This window comes from Scyliorhinus canicula, chromosome 2 (assembly GCF_902713615.1).
Source record: "Scyliorhinus canicula chromosome 2, sScyCan1.1, whole genome shotgun sequence".
Classification (NCBI taxonomy): Eukaryota; Metazoa; Chordata; class Chondrichthyes; order Carcharhiniformes; family Scyliorhinidae; genus Scyliorhinus; species Scyliorhinus canicula.
In genome coordinates this window covers 199,703,266-199,722,326 of record NC_052147.1, presented here as the reverse complement: position 1 = coordinate 199,722,326, position 19,061 = coordinate 199,703,266, and the positions used below count along the sequence as shown (strand labels likewise).

At 46.2% G+C, this 19,061-nt stretch overlaps 1 protein-coding gene across 3 annotated transcripts in view; it reads right to left on the bottom strand.

Annotated features, from left to right (window-relative positions):
* Positions 1–17,673, bottom strand: part of lnpa (limb and neural patterns a) — a 149,199-nt gene extending 131,526 nt beyond the window's left edge. Inside the window, exons 1-2 of one of the 3 annotated variants that reach the window (XM_038789344.1) lie at positions 17,575–17,673; positions 16,440–16,544 (exon numbers count right to left, since the gene is read on the bottom strand). In XM_038789344.1, coding sequence (XP_038645272.1) covers positions 16,440–16,466 — 27 coding nt within the window. In that variant the 5' untranslated portion in view covers positions 16,467–16,544; positions 17,575–17,673. Of the gene's footprint in view, positions 1–16,439; positions 16,545–17,147; positions 17,494–17,574 lie in introns of those variants that run through there. The other 2 variants (XM_038789346.1, XM_038789345.1) reach the window with 2 other exon arrangements.
* Between the last annotated feature and the right edge of the window lie 1,388 nt (positions 17,674–19,061).

Sequence of the window (19,061 nt, the reverse complement as noted above, 5' to 3'; positions counted from 1 at the left end):
TAACAATAGTTTCACAGGAATTGCACAGTGAACTGAAAAGCAAAGAAATTTCTACAATTTATATAATAATGAACACAATCTCTAAATGAAACCAGTTTTAAAGTATTGACTTGTAGATAAATTATCTATATTGCGTTCTTTTTAAATAGTTTTTCAATTAAGAAACAATGATGAAGAGTCACAGGATATTGTAGGGTAAGTTCCAGATTTAAGAGAGAGTAAAGAAGAAAACTAAGTAATTCAATAAGTGATTGGGCTTAAGAGATCAAAGAGGTGTTGTACTGCTTTTCAAGAGGAGACGATGTTCTCATTTAGAGCTTCTTTATTCAATACATTAAAAATGTTACTACTTCTTCCCTTAATGAAAAATGTAATTTGATTGCAGAATCCATAAGTGCTTGTCTGGTCATTAATGCCATATCTAATTTATGTTGAGTATCAATTACTTTTATGTATCCATCAAAACCTTATTTGACATTTTTGGGCTACTGAGATTGTGCGTACCAAGTAACTGACTTGCTGGGCTTCCATTCAGATGAAAACAAAACCAGGACCTAGATTGCTTCACAAATTACACAAACTGAACTGGAATACAGTTAGATAATAAGGCCAACATGCATTAGGTTTGTTGTTAGGACATTAATGTACTTGCATCTCTAGAATTTAAATAAAGTTTTATCAATAAGATAAAATACCCTAATTTCCATGCAATGAGAAAGCACTGAATGCATATAGGGCACCCCAAAAGTTCACTAAGCTGATCACAAAGAGCCAAGCCAAAGAAACCAGGAAAGTGACAATTTTATTTTGATGTGTTGGGGTAACCAGTCTGCTAGGGCAGCATTAAGGATGCCATATCTGGCCTCACTGCCCAAGTTATGGAGTAGAGGGGGGAAAAGTATGAAGCAACTCCTGCTGGGAGTATATGTATGCAGCCATCATGAAAGACAAGGTCAGGTTCAGCAATCAAGCTGCCTGCCAAAATCAACCCAGGGTCAAATATAAGCAGCAGTTACTTAGGTTAAATACTGGATGGTCACCAGTGCCTGAGGAACTGTACCCAACTACAAATCCATGCATTTGGGGAGAGGAAAGGAAATAAATTGGCAAGGAAGCAAAATAAGGAAAATAAATATTTTGGGTGGAATTGAAATAAAGTGAATGCTTCATTGAGATAAATGTGACAATAACAAAACCCTTAAACCGAATTATGTTGAAAATATGTCATTCAAAATTTAGAACACAGGAATTAAATAAGCGTAACAAGCACAAAATCCTTTTTGTTCTACAGGGCAAATCAAACTAAATTGGTTTCTCCCCTCCTTCATGTCTAACCATAAACCATTTCTAACCAAAAAGTAAATGGGCAATCCCAAATCACTCTGTAGCAGGTGGGTTGTTGTCCAGTTTTTCCATTCTTAGAGGGAGAAAGAGATGTCATTCAATGTGATGCTGAGAATTGGACACAATAATCCATCTGAGGCCTAACAAGTGATTTATACTATGCTATTTATGCTAATTAATTGGATTATTATGCCAAATGCTGGCCATCACACTTTAGGAAAGATGTCAAGGCATTGGAATAGGTGCAAAAAAAAATTTATCAGAGTGGTGCCAGGATGAAGGACTTCAGCTATGTGGAGAGACTGCAGAGGTTCAGCGTGATCTTGGTACTGACTAAGGCAGCAACCAAGATTTGCTCTCAACATAAAAATTTAACTATAATGAGAATTCATATTAAAACTCCTTAATCGTTACACTGCCTATTTCCGACACATTGCCTTTCTATGGTCCTGCCTTTCCAACAACAAAAACCTCATGCCATCCTTTACAGAATCACTGAATTATTACATCACAAGAGGCCATTCAGCCCGTCATGTCTATACTGACTCTCCACAATTCACCTGGTATCACTCCATGACCTACTTCCTGTACATTCTTCCTTTTCAGATAACAATCCAATTTCCTTTCTAAAATGTATCAATTGAATTTGTCTCCACCACAACCTCAGGCAATGTATTCCAGTTTCTCATCACTCACTACCTGAAGAACATTTTTACGTCACTATTGCTTCTTTTGCCAACTCCCTTAAATCTTTGTTCTCTTGCTCTTAATCTTTCCACCAGTGCTAAGTTTTTTCCTACTTATTAATTGTAATGTGAGAAATATTGCAACCATTTGATACACAGCAAGCTCCAACGAACAACAGTCTGATGATGAGGAGAAACATTTTTAGTGATTGCTGAGGACACCAGGAGAACATTATAGCTCTTTGAAGTGTTAAGAGAATCTTTTGCACCACTTTAGGGCAGGCAGTACTTTAATTTAACTTCTCGCTTAAACAACCGTACCTCACGCCAGCACACCCACTGTACTACTGTTACTGCCTCTCATGGTTGGGGCTATAACCCTCGCTGTATCCAATTTCTCAATTGCTCAACCTGAGCATTTTGGATCAGCAGCTCACAAGCATTAATCTATGGTTTTCACCAAGTTAACAGATTGCAGATAACCGGGGCAGCACGGTGGTACAGTGGTTAGCAATGCTGCCTCACAGTGCCAGGGATCTAGATTCAATTCTGGTCTTGGGTGACTGTCTGTCTCTTGTCTATGTGGAGTTTGCACATTCTCCGAGTGTCTGCAGGGGTTTCCTCTGGGTGCTCTGGTTTCCTCCTACATCCCAAAGAGGTACAGGTTAGTTGGATTGGCAATGCTAAATTGCCCCTTAAGTGTCCAAAGATGTGCAGATTAGGTTAAGAGGTTTGGGGATAAAACTGGGAAGTGGGTTTAGGAGGAATGCTCTTTTAGACGGTCGATTGATGGGCCGAATGGCCTCCTTCTGCATTGTAGGGATTCTATGATTCTCTGTCCAGCTCGCTCCTGATTTTGAATACCTCTATCAAATCCCCTTTCGGCATTCTCCTCTCCAACAAAAACAGTTCCAATTTCTCCAATCTATCTTTGTAACTGAAGTTCCTCATCCCTGAAACATTCTTGTGAATGTTTTCTGCACTTTCGCCAATGTGTTCACATTTCCTAAAGTGTGGTGCCCAGAACTGGATGTAATACTCCAGTTGAGGTTGAGTCAGTGTTTATGTCCCTGTTAATAAAGCGTAATATACTGTATACTTCATTAACCGCACTCTCAACCTGTCCTGCCACCTTCAATGGATTATGCAAATATCCACCAGTTCCCTTTGCTGCTGATCCCCCTTTCAAATAGTGCCCTTTGTTTTCTATTGTCTATCCATGTTCTTCCCACCAAAATTAATAATTTCACATTTCTCTGCATTGAACTGCATTTGCGACTTGCCTGCCCATTCCACCAAATTGTATATGTCCTTTTGTAGTTTGACACTATCCTTCTCCCAGTTCACAATGCTATCAAGTTTTGTACCGTCCGCAAATTTTTAAATTGCGCCCTGTACACTAAAGTCGAGGTCATAAATATCAGGAAGAGCAAGGGTCCTGATACTGACTGCTGTAGAGCTCCACAACAAAATTGTCCTCCAGTCCAAAAACATCCATTAACCACTACTCTCTGCTTCCTGTCACTCAGCAAATTTCGGATCCCTGTTGCTACTGTCCTATTTATTCAATAAGCTATAACTTTGTTGAAAAGCCTGTTCTGCAGCACTGTATCGAATGCCTTTTGGAAGTCCATGCACACCTCATCAACAACATTACCCTCAACAACCCTCTGTTTCGTCTTCAAAAAAGTCTAACAAGTCCATAGAATCCCTACAGTGCAGGAGACAGCAATTTGGCTCATAAGAGTCTGCACTGGGCCTCTGAAAGAGCACTCCATGTGCCCTATGCCCTAACCTGCACATCTTTGGATACATTAAGGGGTATTTTCTTTTTAGCATGGTCAATCCATCTAAAACCGGAGCACCCGGTTTCTGAATACCCGACTATCGACATCCTGGGAGTTACCATTGACCAGAAGCTGAAGTGGACGAGTAATATAAATGCTGTGGCTACCAGAGGATGTCAGAATTCCAAGCCTCTGACCTGCTCTGGTAGCCACAGCATTTATACTGCTCATCCACTTCAGCTACTGGTCAATGGTAACTCCCATGATAGAACATAGAACATAGAACAGTACAGCACAGAACAGGCCCTTCGGCCCTCAATGTTGTGCCGAGCCATGATCACCCTACTCAAACCCACGTATCCACCCTATACCCGTAACCCAACAACCCCCCCTTTAACCTTACTTTTATTAGGCCACTACGGGCAATTTAGCATGGCCAATCCACCTAACCCGCACATCTTTGGAATGTCGGTAGTCAGGTATTCAACAATGGTAATGGCACTGAATGTCAAGGATAGATGCTACTTGCCATTTATCAGCCCAAGCCCGAAGGTTGTCCACGTCTTACTGCATATTGACACAGATACTTATCTGAGGAGTTGCAAATGGTGCTGGACATTACACAATCATCAGCAAACATCCCCATTTCAGTCATGGAGGAGGCAGCATTAGATGGTTAGGCCTAAAACACCGAGGAACATCCTGGGACTGAGACAACTGACCTACAATAACCAAAAACCACATCCCTTTGTGCTAGGTACGTCTCCAACCAGTGGTGAGTCCTCCCCACCAGCCAGATTCCCACTGACTTCAGTTTAAACAGGGCTCTTTGGTGCCACACTCATGTCAATTCCTATCTTGATGTTAAGGCCTCTTGACCTCAGCTCTTTTGTCCATATAGGCTGAAATTATGTCAGGAGCTAAGTGGTCCTGGCGGAACCCAAACTCAGCATCAGTGAGCAGCGAGCAGGCACGGTTAGCACTGTTGCTTCACAGCTCCAGGGTCCCAGGTTCAATTCCCACTTGGGTCACTCTCTGTGCAGAGTCTGCAAGATCCCCCAGGGTCTGCGTGGGTTTCCTCCGGGTGCTCCGGTTTCCTCCCACAAATCACGAAAGACATGTTTGTTAGGTGAATTGGGCATTCTGAATTCTCCCTCAGTGTGCCTGAACAGGTGCTGGAGTGTGGCGACGAGGGTATTTTCACAGTAACTTCATTACAGTATTAATGTAAGCCTAATTGTGGCAATAATAAAGATTATTAGTTATTATATTGCTGTGTAAGTGCCGCTTGATAGCACTGTACAACACTTGGGACAGTAATTGACTGGGTTGGATTTGTCCTGCTTTTAGTGGACAGAACATACCTGGGAAATTTGTTGGGTCGATATCAGTGTTGTAGCTGGACTGAAGCAGTTTGTCAAGAGGCACAACATGTTCTGGAGCACGGGTCTTCAGTAGTATTGCTGGAATGTTATCAGGGGCATTGTCTTTGCAGCATTCAATGACTTCAGCCATTTTCTGATATCACGGAGTGAAATTGGCATCCAAGATGCTGGGGACCTGTGGAGGAGGCCAACATGGGGATCATCCACTTGGTATTTCTAGCTGGACTGTTGTAAATATTTCAGCCTTTTCACTTGCACTGATGTGCTGGCATCTCCCATTATTGAGGATGGGGATATTTATGGAGCCTCCTCCTCCTGTTGTTTAATTATTCATCGGCATTCATAAATGATGTGGCAGGACTGCAAACTTATATTTCATCTGTTGGTTGTGGGATCGCTTATCTCTGTTTACCAAGTGCTGTTTGGCATGCAAGTCATCCTGTGGTGTAGGTTCACGAGGTTAACATCTCATTTTTTGGAATGCCTCCTGCTGCTCCTAGCATGCACTCCTGCACACTTCAGTGAAGCAGGATTGATTCCCCGGCTTAATGGTAAGGGTAGAGTGAGGAAATATGGGTCATGATTATTGCTGTACACAATTCTGCTGCCGCTACGGAGGGCCCATAGTACCTCACAGATGCCCAGTTATGGGGGGGGCGGTGGCATAGTGGTATTGTCACTGGATTAATAAACCAAAAACCGAGGATAATGCTCTGGGAACCCAGGTTAGAACCCTGCCGCTACAGATGGTGAAATTTGAATTCAATAAAAAAATCTGGAATGAGAAACTATTGTCAATTGTCGTAAAAAAAACATCTGGTTCACTAATATCCTTTAGGGAAGGAAATCTGCCATCCTTAACTGGTCTGGCCTACATGCGACTCCAGACCTGCAGCAATGTGGTTGATTCTTAACTGCCCCCTCAAGGGCAATGAGAGATGTGCAATAAATGCTGGTCCAGCCAGCAACAATAAAAACAAAATGCCCAGTTTTGTGCAGCTAGATTTGTTCTGAATCTATCCCATTTACCTAGTCAATTCTGTCAACTTGCTCAGGTACAGACAGGCAAGGTCAAGTCATGCCTGAACTCTATGAGAAATGGCAGCTCTAATTATGTGTAATTGATAATCAGTGAATGGCTGGTAATCAATTGCCATTATGAAAGGAGATTTTTTCTTCCCAAAGTCCTTATTTCCAATTTATTAGGCAGTCTGAAGTTGGCAAAAATACAGGCTAAAATTAAATTTCACATGAGCAACTGAATTTCAAAATGAAAGAAACATAAAAGCAGCTTACTCTTTTGGCATTGAAGTTATAAAGTTTTTGCTTATATTGAATGGTTATTTATTTATATGTTCAGTATTAATTATCTTTTAGTTTACAAATTAATCAGATGAGCTTTCTTCCACTCACCAACAATGACTATCTCACATCCGAGTACATGTATTCCAATAACCATAAGGATATGGTGGTGGTGGTAGTAATCATAGAATTTACAGTGCAGAAGGAGGCCTTTCGGCCCATCGAGTCTCCACCGGCCCTTGGAAAGAGCACCCTACCTAAGTCCATACCTCCACCCAATCCCCACACCTCTACCCTATCTCCATAACCCCACCTAACCTTATTTGGACACCAAGGGCAATAAGCATAGCCAATCCAGCTAACCTGCACATCTTTGGAATGTGGGAGGAAACCCACGCAGACACAGGGAGAACATGCAGACTCCGCACAGACAGTGACCCAAGCCGGGAATACAAACTTGGGGCCCTGGAGCTGTGAAGCAACTGTGTTAAGCACTGTGCCACCATGCTGCTCTGGGTGTACTGGTTCAAATTCCACCATGGCAAGTGCGAGGGGCAAGGTTAGAGGACAGGTATACGGCAAGTTTTTTTTTGTTTTTTTTTAACACAGAAGGTAGTGGGTGCCTGGAACTCACTGCCGGAGGAGGTGGTGGAAGCAGGGGCGATAGTGATGTTTAAGGGGCATCTTGACAAATACACGAATAGGATGGGAATAGAGGGATACGGACCCTGGAAATGAAGATGATTTTAGTTTAGGAGGGCAGCATGGTCGGTGCAGACTTGGAGGGCTAAAGGGTCTGTTCCTGTGCTATACTTTTCTTTGTTCTTAAATTCCATTAACAAATCTGGAATATAAAGGTAGTCTCAGTAATGGTGACCATGAAACCTGTCGTCAAGTTTTGCAAAAACCCTATCTGGTTCACAAATGGAAATCTGCCATCCTTACCTGGACTGGCCTACATGTGACTCCAGAGCCACAGTAACATAGTTGACACTTAACTACCCTTTGAAATGGTCAAGCAAGCCACTCAGTTCAAGGGAAATTAGAGATTGTTAATAAAGGCTGGCTTTGCCAGTTACGCCTGCATCCCATGAAAGAACAGAACAAAGAAGATAAATGCAGTGGCAAGAGTTCTCCATTAAACTCCTGCATCTTGCTATATATGGCTAGATACATCAATTCATAGAAAACGCATAAAAGGTCCACTTACTGGAGTGATACTGAACCCAAGGAAAATGTCTAAGATAAAAAGCCATAAATTGTAATATGTACAAACGTAAATTTGACTACATAAATAACTGAGGTTGAAAAGCTACGTGTGCAAATTATGGCATTTCACCAAGGCATAAAGAGAGGCCTGGAGAACAAAACCCAAGAAATTATGTTAAACCAACATAAAACACTTGTTTAGCCCCAGCTGGAGTATTCTGTTTAATTCTGAGCATCACACTTTCAGAAGAACATGAATGTTTTAGGAAGGGTACAAGAGAGATTGACTAGCCAGGCATTAAGAATTAGTTACATGGAAATTGGACACTATGGTAGTGTTTACCTCCAAACAGAGAAAGCCAAGGGAAGATTTGACAGAGGATTTAAAACCTTGAAGGATTTAGATAGAGTAAATGAAAAAAATTGTTTTCCAATCACTGAAGGGTTGATAGCCAGGGGGTGCAGATTTAAAGTGGCTGGCAAAAGAACCAGAGGTGACATAAGGAAAATAGTTTTTAGGCAATGTGTGCTAAGATTTGGAATGCATTGCCTAATCAAGCAGTAGATGGAGATTCAACAATAACCTTCAAAAAGAATTTGATAAATACAAGGAGAAAAAAAAAAGTGGAGATATATAGTGGAAGAGTGGGATTAACTGGATTTCTCTTTGGTAGACTTCCTTGCATGCTGCACTATTCTATGATCAAGTGACAGCATTTGTGCAGAAGTAATAATTATAGCTTCAAAATTAGATGTTTTCAGTTAAAATAATATTTTAGATGCAATGGGGAAATCATTTATTTTAATTATATCAACCATGTCAAGTCAATATCCAGAGATAAGCTCATAGGCTCCAAACTCCTGAGATTGCAACAACCCATCATTAGACTTTAGCAATTATCCTTCAACTAGGCTACTTATTAAAATAGCACAAGGTCATCCTGAATCAATGTTGTTGCTACTAGGGGAAATAAAACATAAAACAACATTGAACTTTATCAGAAATACTATTTTGTAGGTAACACACAAAAGGCTAACTTTCTGCAGGGCAAATTTCATTTTGATCTGTATCACAGATAACTTGGAGAATTTACCATAATCAATTTCTTTGTGAATAATCTTTATGAAAGGATGCCTTCCTCTTGGGCCCCAATACCTGTGGCTCCTTGCAACACTTTTCTCAAAAGCTAAAGTTTGGGTCAAACTTCCCCTCCAAGGACCAAATGCATTGCCCCAATTGTCCTAAAAAACAATGTGCTTCTTTTAGCCAGTAATTTCAACAACTTCAGTCCATCACCAGGCCAATACTAAAATGACTAGAATTGAACTTGCAGAACAAGAACCTATTTAGAATTCCCAATTCAACCTTTTATCCCCCCTCATACATGTGAATTAAAAGCTAGCAGAAGGGGACTTCCGGTGGCGGCAATGAGGAGCTAAGCCGCACATTCGGCAGCTCCCGCTGAGAACGGACTTTGGGGCTCTTTTCAGGGCCCCCAACGGAGCTGTGACGGCAAATCCCGACGTGGGAAGAGGACAGGAGTCGACCCCAACGGTCCTATGGTCCGGACTAGGAGTGGGGTAAGGAGAAAGCCGGAGAAAGCACCCCCGAAAAAGCAGGGGAAAGAAGACAAGTGGCGGCCGGCGGAGGCCTTGAGGAGCTGAGGCAGTGGGATCAGAAGCAGCAGGCGACTCTGCTGCGCTGCTTCCAGGAGCTTAAGTTGGAGCTGCTGGAGTCGCTGAAGGTAACCAACAGGGAGCTGATGGAGACCCAGACAGCCCAGGGGGCTGCGATCCGGGAGCTGCAGCAGCAGGCCTCCGAAAGGGAGGATGAGGTCGTGGCCGTGGCGGGGAAGGTGGAGATGCACGAGGCGCTCCATAAAAGATGGCAGGAGCGGTTCGAGGAGCTGGACAACTGGTCGAGGAGGAAGAATTTGCGGATCCTGGGTCTCACGGAGGGGCTGGAGGGGTCGGACCCAGCGGCCTATGTGGTGACTATGTTAAACTCGCTGATGGGGGCAGGGTCCTTCCAGGGACCCCTTGAGTTAGAGGGGGCCCACAGAATTCTGGCTAGGAGGCCCAAGCCGAACGAGCCGCCACGGGCGGTGTTGGTGCGGTTTCATCGGTTCGTGGATCGTGAGTGTGTGCTCCGGTGGGCCAAGAAGGAGCGGAGCAGCAAGTGGGAGAACACGGAGGTGCGGATCTTCCACGACTGGAGTGCGGAGATGGCGAGGCGGAGGGCCGGGTTTAACCGGACGAAGGCGGTGCTCCATAGACGGAGTGTGAAGTTCGGCATGTTGCAGCCGGCGCGTCTGTGGGTCACCTATAAGGATCGGCACCATTATTTTGAGTCCCCGGAGGAGGCGTGGGCCTTTGTGCAGGCCGAGAAATTGGACTCAAACTGAGGGTCTAAGATGGAGGATGCTGTATAATACTGTATTTGTATTTGCTTGGTTTAATGTAAGATGTGGGTTGGCCTTAGGGTGGGTGGGGTGATGTTGATTTGTCTTTTCTATATGGGTTTTTCTGCAGGGGTCGGGTGGACGGGTTCGGGCAGAGGGGTAAACGGGGAGTTTGGGGAGCTGGTGGGGGGGACTGACGATGGGAGTAGCCCTGGAGGAGGCGGGGCCGGGAAGGGCGAAAGTGCGGGCATTCTGCGGGTTTCCTGTGCTGGGAGATGGTGGGGGCGGGGTCGGGGATGAGAAGCACGGGTCGTTGCTGGCTGTTTTCTTTTCCCGCGCAAGAGCGGGGGAGGGGAGGACCCGTTGACGGGCACGATGGAGGAGGGGTAGTCCCACGTGGGGAGGAGTAGGAGGTAGGGCGGGAGTCGCCGGGGTCAGCAGAAGTTAGCTGGCTCACGGGAGTGCTATGGAGGGAGGGGCGTGGCTAGGAGGGGTCCTAGCCTTGGGGGGGCGGGAGAGACCACCGGGTTGCTGCTGAAATGGTCAGGAAGGAGCTGGAGGACGCAGGGGGTGCTGGAGGGGGGGGAGGGTGGGGGGGAAAGAGTTGCCGCCGTGGGAAACTGGCAGAGCGGGGGACGCTGGCCGGGGGTGGGCAAGGGATGGGGTATGGCTAATCGGCAGGGATGGGGGGCAAGGAGCCCTCGGATCCAGCTGATAACCTGGAATGTGAGGGGGCTGAATGGGCCAGTCAAACGGGCCCAGGTGTTTGCGCACCTGAAGGCGGATGTGGCCATGCTCCAGGAGACACACCCGAGAGTGGTGGACCAGGTTTGGCTGAGGAAGGGATGGGTGGGCCAAGTATTTCACTCAGGGCTGGATGAGAAGAGTAGGGGGGTGGCGATCCTGGTGGGGAAGAAGGTGTCGTTTGAGGCGTTAAATGTGGTGGCTGACAGTGGCGGGAGATATGTGATGGTGAGTGGCAAGCTGCAGGGGAGCGGGTGGTGTTGGTGAATGTTTACGCCCCAAATTGGGACGATGCGGGGTTTATGCGGCGTATGTCGGGCCGCATTCCGGACCTGGAGGTGGGGGGCCTGATCGGGGGGGGGGGGGGGGGGGGGGGGGGGGGGGGGGGGAGAGAGACTTCAACACGGTACTGGATCCCCCATTGGATCGATCCAAGTCCCGGACGGGTAGGAGGCCGGCGGCGGCTAAGGTGCTGAGGGGATTTATGGACCAGATTGGGGGGGTGGACCCCTGAAAGTTTGCGAGGCCAAGGGCCAGGGAATACTCGTTTTTCTCCCACGTACACAAGGCCTACTCGAGGATTGATTTTTTTGTCCTGAGTAGGGGGTTGGTTTCGAGGGTGGAGGATGCGGAATACTCCGCCATTGCCATTTCAGATCATGCCCCGCACTGGGTGGACCTCGGGCTGGGGGAAGAGAGGGACCAATGTCCGCTCTGGCGCTTGGAGGTGGGGCTGCTGGCAGATGAGGAGGTGGCCGAGTGGGTTCGGGGGTGTATCGAGAGGTACCTTGAGGCCAATGACACGGGGAGGTCCGAGTGGGGACGGTCTGGGAGGCATTGAAGGCGGTGATGAGGGGGGAATTGATCTCCATCCGAACCCATAGGGAGAGGGGGGAGCAGAGGGAGAGGGAGAGACTGATAGGGGAGATGGTGCGGGTGGATAGGAGATATGCGGAGGCTCCAGAGGAGGGATTGCTGGGGGAGAGGCATAGCCTTCAGGCCAGATTCGACCTATTGACTACCAGAAAGGCGGAAGCTCAGTGGAGGAAAGCACAGGGGGCGGTGTATGAATACGGGGAGAAGGCGAGCAGGATGCTGGCACACCAGCTCCGAAAGCGGGACGCGGCCAGGGAGATTGGGGGAGTGACGGATAAGGCTGGGAAGGTGGTGCGGAGGGGAGTAGATGTTAATGGGGTCTTCAGAGACTTCTATGGGGAACTGTACCGGTCGGAGCCCCCAGTGGAGGGGGGTGGAACGGGGCGCTTCTTGGACAAGCTGCGATTCCCGAGGGTGGAGGAGGAGCAGGTGGATGGACTGGGGGCGCCGATCGAGCTGGAGGAGGTGGTCAAAGGGACAGGGAGCATGCAGTCGGGGAAGGCGCCGGGGCCGGATGGGTTTCCGGCGGAATTTTATAAAAGGTATTTGGACCTGTTGGGCCCCCTGTTGGTCCGGACCTTTAACGAGGCAAGGGAGGGGGGGGCTTTGCCCCCAACTTTGTCACAGGCGCTGATTTCCTTGATCCTGAAGCGGGACAAGGACCCACTGCAGTGCGGGTCATATAGGCCGATTTCGCTGCTGAACGCCGACGCTAAGCTGCTGGCAAAGATCCTGGCCACTAGAATAGAGGATTGCGTGCCCGGGGTCATTCACGAGGACCAGACGGGGTTTGTGAAGGGAAGGCAGTTGAATACAAACGTGCGAAGGCTCCTCAATGTCATTATGATGCCGGCTGTGGAAGGGGAGGCGGAGATAGTGGTGGCATTAGATGCGGAGAAGGCCTTTGATAGGGTTGAGTGGGAGTATTTGTGGGAGGTGTTGGAGAGGTTTGGGTTTGGGGAGGGGTTTATCCGGTGGGTGAGGCTGCTCTACGAGGCCCCGATGGAGAGTGTAACCACAAATAGGAGGAGGTCGGAGTACTTTCGGCTGTACCGGGGGACGAGACAGGGGTGCCCCCTGTCCCCCTTGCTCTTCGCGTTGGCGATTGAGCCCCTGGCCATGGCATTGAGGGAGTCAGGGAACTGGAGGGGCCTGGTGCGGGGTGGGGAGGAGCATCGAGTGTCGCTGTATGCGGACAACCTGTTGCTGTATGTGGCGGACCCAGTGGGGGGGATGCCGGAGGTGATGAGGATTCTTAGTGAATTCGGGGGTTTTGCGGGGTATAAGTTGAACCTGGGCAAGAGTGAGTTGTTTGTGGTGCATCCGGGGGATCAAGAGGAGGGGATTGGTAGGCTCCCATTGAAGCAGGCAGGGAAGAGCTTTAGGTACCTAGGGGTCCAGGTGGCTGGGAGCTGGGGGGCCCTGCACAAGCTCAACCTCACAAGGTTGGTGGAGCAGATGGAGGAGGAGTTTAAGAGGTGGGATAGGTTACCGCTGTCACTGGCGGGGAGGGTGCAGTCCGTTAAGATGACGGTGCTCCCGAGGTTTTTGTTCCTGTTCCAGTGCCTCCCCATCCTTATCCCGAAGGCCTTTTTTAGGAGGGTCAACAGGAGTATCATGGGATTTGTGTGGGCTCATGGGACTCCGAGGGTGAGAAGAGTGTTCCTGGAACGAGGCAGGGATAGGGGGGGGGCTGGCGTTGCCCAACCTCTGTGGGTACCATTGGGCTGCCAACACAGCGATGGTGCGTAAGTGGGTAATGGACGAGGAAGGGGCAGCATGGAAGAGGATGGAGGCGGCGCCATGTGTGGGCACGAGCCTGGAGGCGCTGGTAACGGTGCCGTTGCCGCTCCCTCCAACAAGGTATACCACGAGCCCGGTGGTGGCGGCTACCCTCAACATTTGGGGGCAATGGAGACGGCACAGGGGAGAAGTGGGGGGCTCGATGGAGGCCCCGATACGGGGGAACCATCGGTTCGTCCCAGGGAGCATTGATGGCGGACTCCTGGGCTGGCACAGGGCAGGGGTTAGGAGGTTGAGGGACCTGTTTGTGGAGGGGAGGTTCGCGAGCTTGGGGGAGTTAGAGGGGAAGTTTGGGCTCCTCCCGGGGAACATGTTTAGGTACATGCAGGTGAGGGCGTTTGCCAGGCAGCAGGTGGAGAGGTTCCCCTTGCTGCCCCCACACGGGGTGCAGGATCGGTTGCTCTTGGGGGTGTGGGTTGGAGGAGGGAGGATTTTGGACACATACCGGGTAATGCAGGAGGTAGACGAGGCCTCGGTGGAGGAACTGAAGGGTAAATGGGAAGAGGAGCTCGGTGAGGAGATTGAGGAGGGGACGTGGGCGGATGCCCTGGAGAGAGTGAATTCCTCCTCTTCCTGTGCGAGGCTTAGCCTCATACAGTTCAAGGTGCTGCATAGGGCCCACATGACTGGGACGAGGATGAGTAGGTTTTTCGGGGGCGAGGACAGGTGTGCTAGGTGCTCGGGGAGCCCAGCGAACCACGCCCATATGTTTTGGGCATGCCCAGCGCTGGGGGAGTTTTGGAAGGGGGTGGCAAGGACGGTGTCGAGGGTGGTGGGATCCAGGGCAGGGTCAAGCCAGGCTGGGGACTCGCAATTTTTGGGGTTGCAGTGGAGCCGGGAGTGCAGGAGGCGAAAGTGGCCGGTGTTCTGGCCTTTGCGTCCCTAGTAGCCCGGCGGAGGATTCTTCTTCAGTGGAAGGATGCGAGGCCCCCAAGCGTGGAGGCTTGGATCAATGATATGGCGGAGTTCATCAAATTGGAAAAGGTGAAATTTGCCCTGAGGGGATCAGTACAATGGTTTTTTAGGTGGTGGCAGCCTTTCCTGGACTTCCTGGCGGAACGGTAGGGGAATAGGCCGGCAGCAGCAGCAACCCGGGGGGGGGGGGCGGCTGGAGGGGTCTGGATTGGGGGGAGGAAGAACTGTGTACATGGGTCTGTGGGATGTGGCGGGTGCTATCTCTTTCCCTTTTGTTGTTTGGGTGCTCTTTTGTTTTTTTTCTTTTTCCTTTTGTTTGAAGTTGCTCTTGAAGTTGGGGGGGTATTGTTCTTGGGGTGTTACCGCGGTTGTTTGTTAATAGAGTTAAGATGTTTATAGTTTGTAAGAATTTCAATACTTTTTTTAAAAAAAGAAGTCTGTTTTGGGTTTTAAGAAGTGTCTTAAAAGGAAAGAAGTTAGGTGGAGAGATGTAGAGAGGCTATTCCAGAGCTTGGAACCAAGGCAACTGAGGGCGGGGCCACTTTGTTGGGCATTTAAAATTGGGGATACTCAAGAGACCCGTATTGGAGAGGCACATATATCTCGGTAGATTGTAGGGCACAAGGAGATTAAAGAAATCAAGAGGTTAGCACTGCTGCTTCAGAGTGCGAGGGACTGGGGTTCAATTCCGGCCTTGGGTGACTGGAGTTTACACTTTCTCCCCGTGTCTGTGGGTTTCCTCCGGGTGCTCTGGTTTCCCCTCAGTCCAAAGATATGTAGGTTAGGTGGATTGCCCATGTTAAAATTGCCCCTCGTGTCCAGGGATATGCAAGTTGGGGTTACTGGATAGGGTAGAGGAGTGGGCGGAGGTAGAGTGCTCTTTCAAAGGTCAACACAGACTTGATGGGTGAAATGGCCTCCTTTTGCTCTGCATGGGTTCTATGGAGGGGTGAGGACAGATAGCCATTTTCAAACTAGGATGAGAATTTTCAAATCAAGATGTTGCTTGATGCCAGTGTACGTCAGCAAGCATGTGGGTGATGCAGGAATTAAACTTGCTGCGAGTTAAGACATGGGCAGCAGCGTTTTTGATGACCTTGTGGAAGGTAGAATGTGGGAGGTCAGCTAATGCATTGACATAGTCTGGTTTAGAGCTAACGCTGGCATGAATGAGGGTGTCAGTAGCAAATTAACTGAGACTGGGCTGAAGCTGGGTGATACTACAGAGGTAGAATTAGGTAGTATTGAGGAAGCAGGGGGGCTGTAGAAGGACTTAGGCAAAGAAGTGGCAGATGGAATACAATGTGGAAAAGTGTGAGGTTGTGCACTTTTGTAGAACGAATGGAGGCATAGACTATTTTCCAAATGGGAATTTCAATAAAAATTATTTTTTTTTTTTTAAAAGCTAGCAGAAAAGGAAGCAAATTATAATTTATTTCCTCCCACCACCCCCAACGATCAGATTCCTACTCAGCCATAATGTTATTTAATCCATTATCACTTTTTATGGCAAGATTGGTACAATCAAAAACACAGCCATTCGCATCAAGGTCCAAAGTCAAACAGAAAGATACTGATCAACTTCATGCAAAAACATTATACTTCAACTTTCTTAAAAAGTAAAACTGGAAATAGAGTTCCCAGAAATATTTTGAAGCAATTCATTGTCAATTGTAGTAAATAAGCAGCTTATCGTTTTTTCCCTCTGTATAAAATGAGTCAAAAACCTGACTCCCTTCCTAAACGTGTACCTATTCCACATGCCGCGGTTCATGACCACCTTCTCAAAGACAATTAGGAATGGGCAACAAACACTGCCCTTGCCACCAATATTCACATTGCATGATTGAATAGAAAAAAAAGCTCCATTAAATTCACTGCAGTTCTGTCGCATTTAAAGACCTGCTACCGCAATAAAATATCAAACCAGCTATTTAGATTGTGAGTTATTACATAATTTGAATTGAAGTGCAAATGTTCACTTACCCTCCAGCAGGAAAGCATCACTCCCATTTTGATTTTACTCAAGTTGCTTGACACAGATAATCCAATCTATTTCTTTATTAATTAGGAGCCCAAATAACTCTGGATCTGTAGAATTAACAAATTCATCTCTCAGAATATAATTATAGATTTGCAATATAGGACACATACTATATATAAAATAAGTTCCACTTAATATTAAATCTTTCACAACCACAGCATTCTGAAAGTTAATTTCAACTAGACAATCAAGTTAATGCAAAAACCTGAACATTCTGAAAATTCCACATTTTCAATTTTGATTAAAATTTACATAAATAAATGTCACAGTAGGAAATGATTGTCATATGGAAACGTGTATATGTTGACATCCTCCTACTAGTTTACTTAAAGCTACACCATTTGTTTGCCAAGGCCATCAGTAGAACTTACTACACAACCAATGAAGTACTTTTGAATGTAATCGTTCTTGCAACGTTGGAAAACACTTTAGTCAATTTAAACAGAACAAGATCCCATGAACAACAATGAGGTAAATGACCAGATAATATGCATGTTTAGACTGGATGAGGAGGGATAAATATTGGGCAAGACACCAGGAGAGCTTAGTTCTTTTTCGAAAAGTGCCATGGAGTCCTCCACATCCACTTAACTAATACGCTTATCTTTAATATTAAGTAAAATAAAAACAGGAATTAGCGAAATATGTACCGGTGCAGTGACTTCTGTTCTATCGACCTACAAGCATGAGCCGGGCCCCAGACATCTTCGCCTTGGTTTTAAAACACCTGACTGTAACTAAGAGCACCTTCGGTATATAAACACTTGCACTTTTGCATTAATAACGAGGTCTACTGAGACCACAGCAACTTTCAGGCTGCCAGTGAGCAATCATTTGCAGCCGATTGTATATGAAAATCATCAGCAGCAATATACCAATAATCGAGGCCCTTTCCTGAAGCGGGCAGCGTCTGCCTGGCCCAGGCCTGCCGGCACCTCAGAAGCAATGGCTCAAACCGCATAACAATCTACGGCTCTTCGCGACAACTGCGAATCATCGGTGCAGGGACTACGGCGTGCGGCCGAATCAGGCTGGGCCGAATTGTACCACCCCCCTCTGCTTCTGTAATCCACTCACCTGGAACTCCAAACTGCTTCCCCTATCGCCAAAAGCAGCACATCCTATCGCGCAGGCGCAAAGCCAGCCCAGGCGCCCATAACCTTTCACCCGTCTGGCACTATCACGTGATGCCTGTGGTTCCTTCAGCCGCTTTAGACCAAGGGAAAGACACAAAGCGCAGGAGTGAGGGTAAGGCACTGTGCAAAGAAGGAAATTCACTGTAACAGACGATATAGGCCGCTTGTACCAGCCCTAAAGGCATTATGATTTTAAAATCTGCTTTCAGAATAAGGCAATTTGATTATCTTAAATAATAAATTGCTGCACTTCTACCTCTTTACCTTTAACAATTAATTGTGATATAGTTTTGATTACTCCATCCGCTTTAATTTCGGCAGTTATTTCGTCGCCCGAATCGGAGGAAAGGAAAAGCTAAAAAAAAACATATTTGGCAGTTAATTAAACTCGGACCTATAATTTAGTGTTGGTGTTGATTTTGTTCACAATTGATATTGACATCAGCCTCGCGGGTTCAATTCAAATATTTAGCAATTTCAGGAAGTCCAAATATTGTTAACAACTATAGTGCTAACTTTTTTAAACATTTACAATACAATCATCTTTTTTATTAAATTGGTACCAATCTGAAATGTTTGCCCAATGTTAATGTTGTAGTTTATAAAAGGTTCCGAAATTATTGTCTCCTGATAATTCTTCTGCTCGATTAGATATTAAAATACAAGAATGGATGTCATTCCTGCTACAGCAAGGCACGGATGTTGCTGTTTGAAAGCTGAGGTTTCCAGTGAAACATTTTCGAGTCATTTAATGCCTGTATCTGCGCATTTTAAAGCTAATGAAGACAGGACAATTGGCAAAGTAATGTAGATATTTGCTACAGATTATTAACATGAGAGATTTCACTACAAACACATTTCACGTTTAATGAAATATGTTGTCATAACAATAGTACCCCAGATTAGCAAAATCTCGCTACATTTTACATATAAAGAAGTGTTTTAAACTTTGAATTTTTAAATAAATGTTATTTTTTAGAATTATTTAAATATATACATATATTGACAAAAAGAGTGAGTTTAATCTAATTCTTGTAAAGTGAAATATGAAACCAACTGTTTGAGTTCCTATGTGATCGTCGCTTATAAGCATAGTTGTAACGTAAGGAATCTAGGATTTTGTAGTATAAATCAATATTTTTGGAATTGGTTATTAGTTCTAGTATGTGTTATAATTTGGGCTAAGGTAGAATTATGCAAACAATTGTGCCTTTCCAAACTAAAATTCAAACGCAAATTACCTGAAATCATTAAATGGTTTGTACAAATCGTCAAATAATGTATTTGTACAGGAAAATAACCTTTAAACTTTTATGACCTAAAAGATATGTGTTTTAATTGGTTCTCAAATATGCAATGCCTCCCGTGTGTTTCTTCGTCATGTGAAAAGCACATTGTGGAGCATTTGGTTGGTGGAAAAAACTGAGG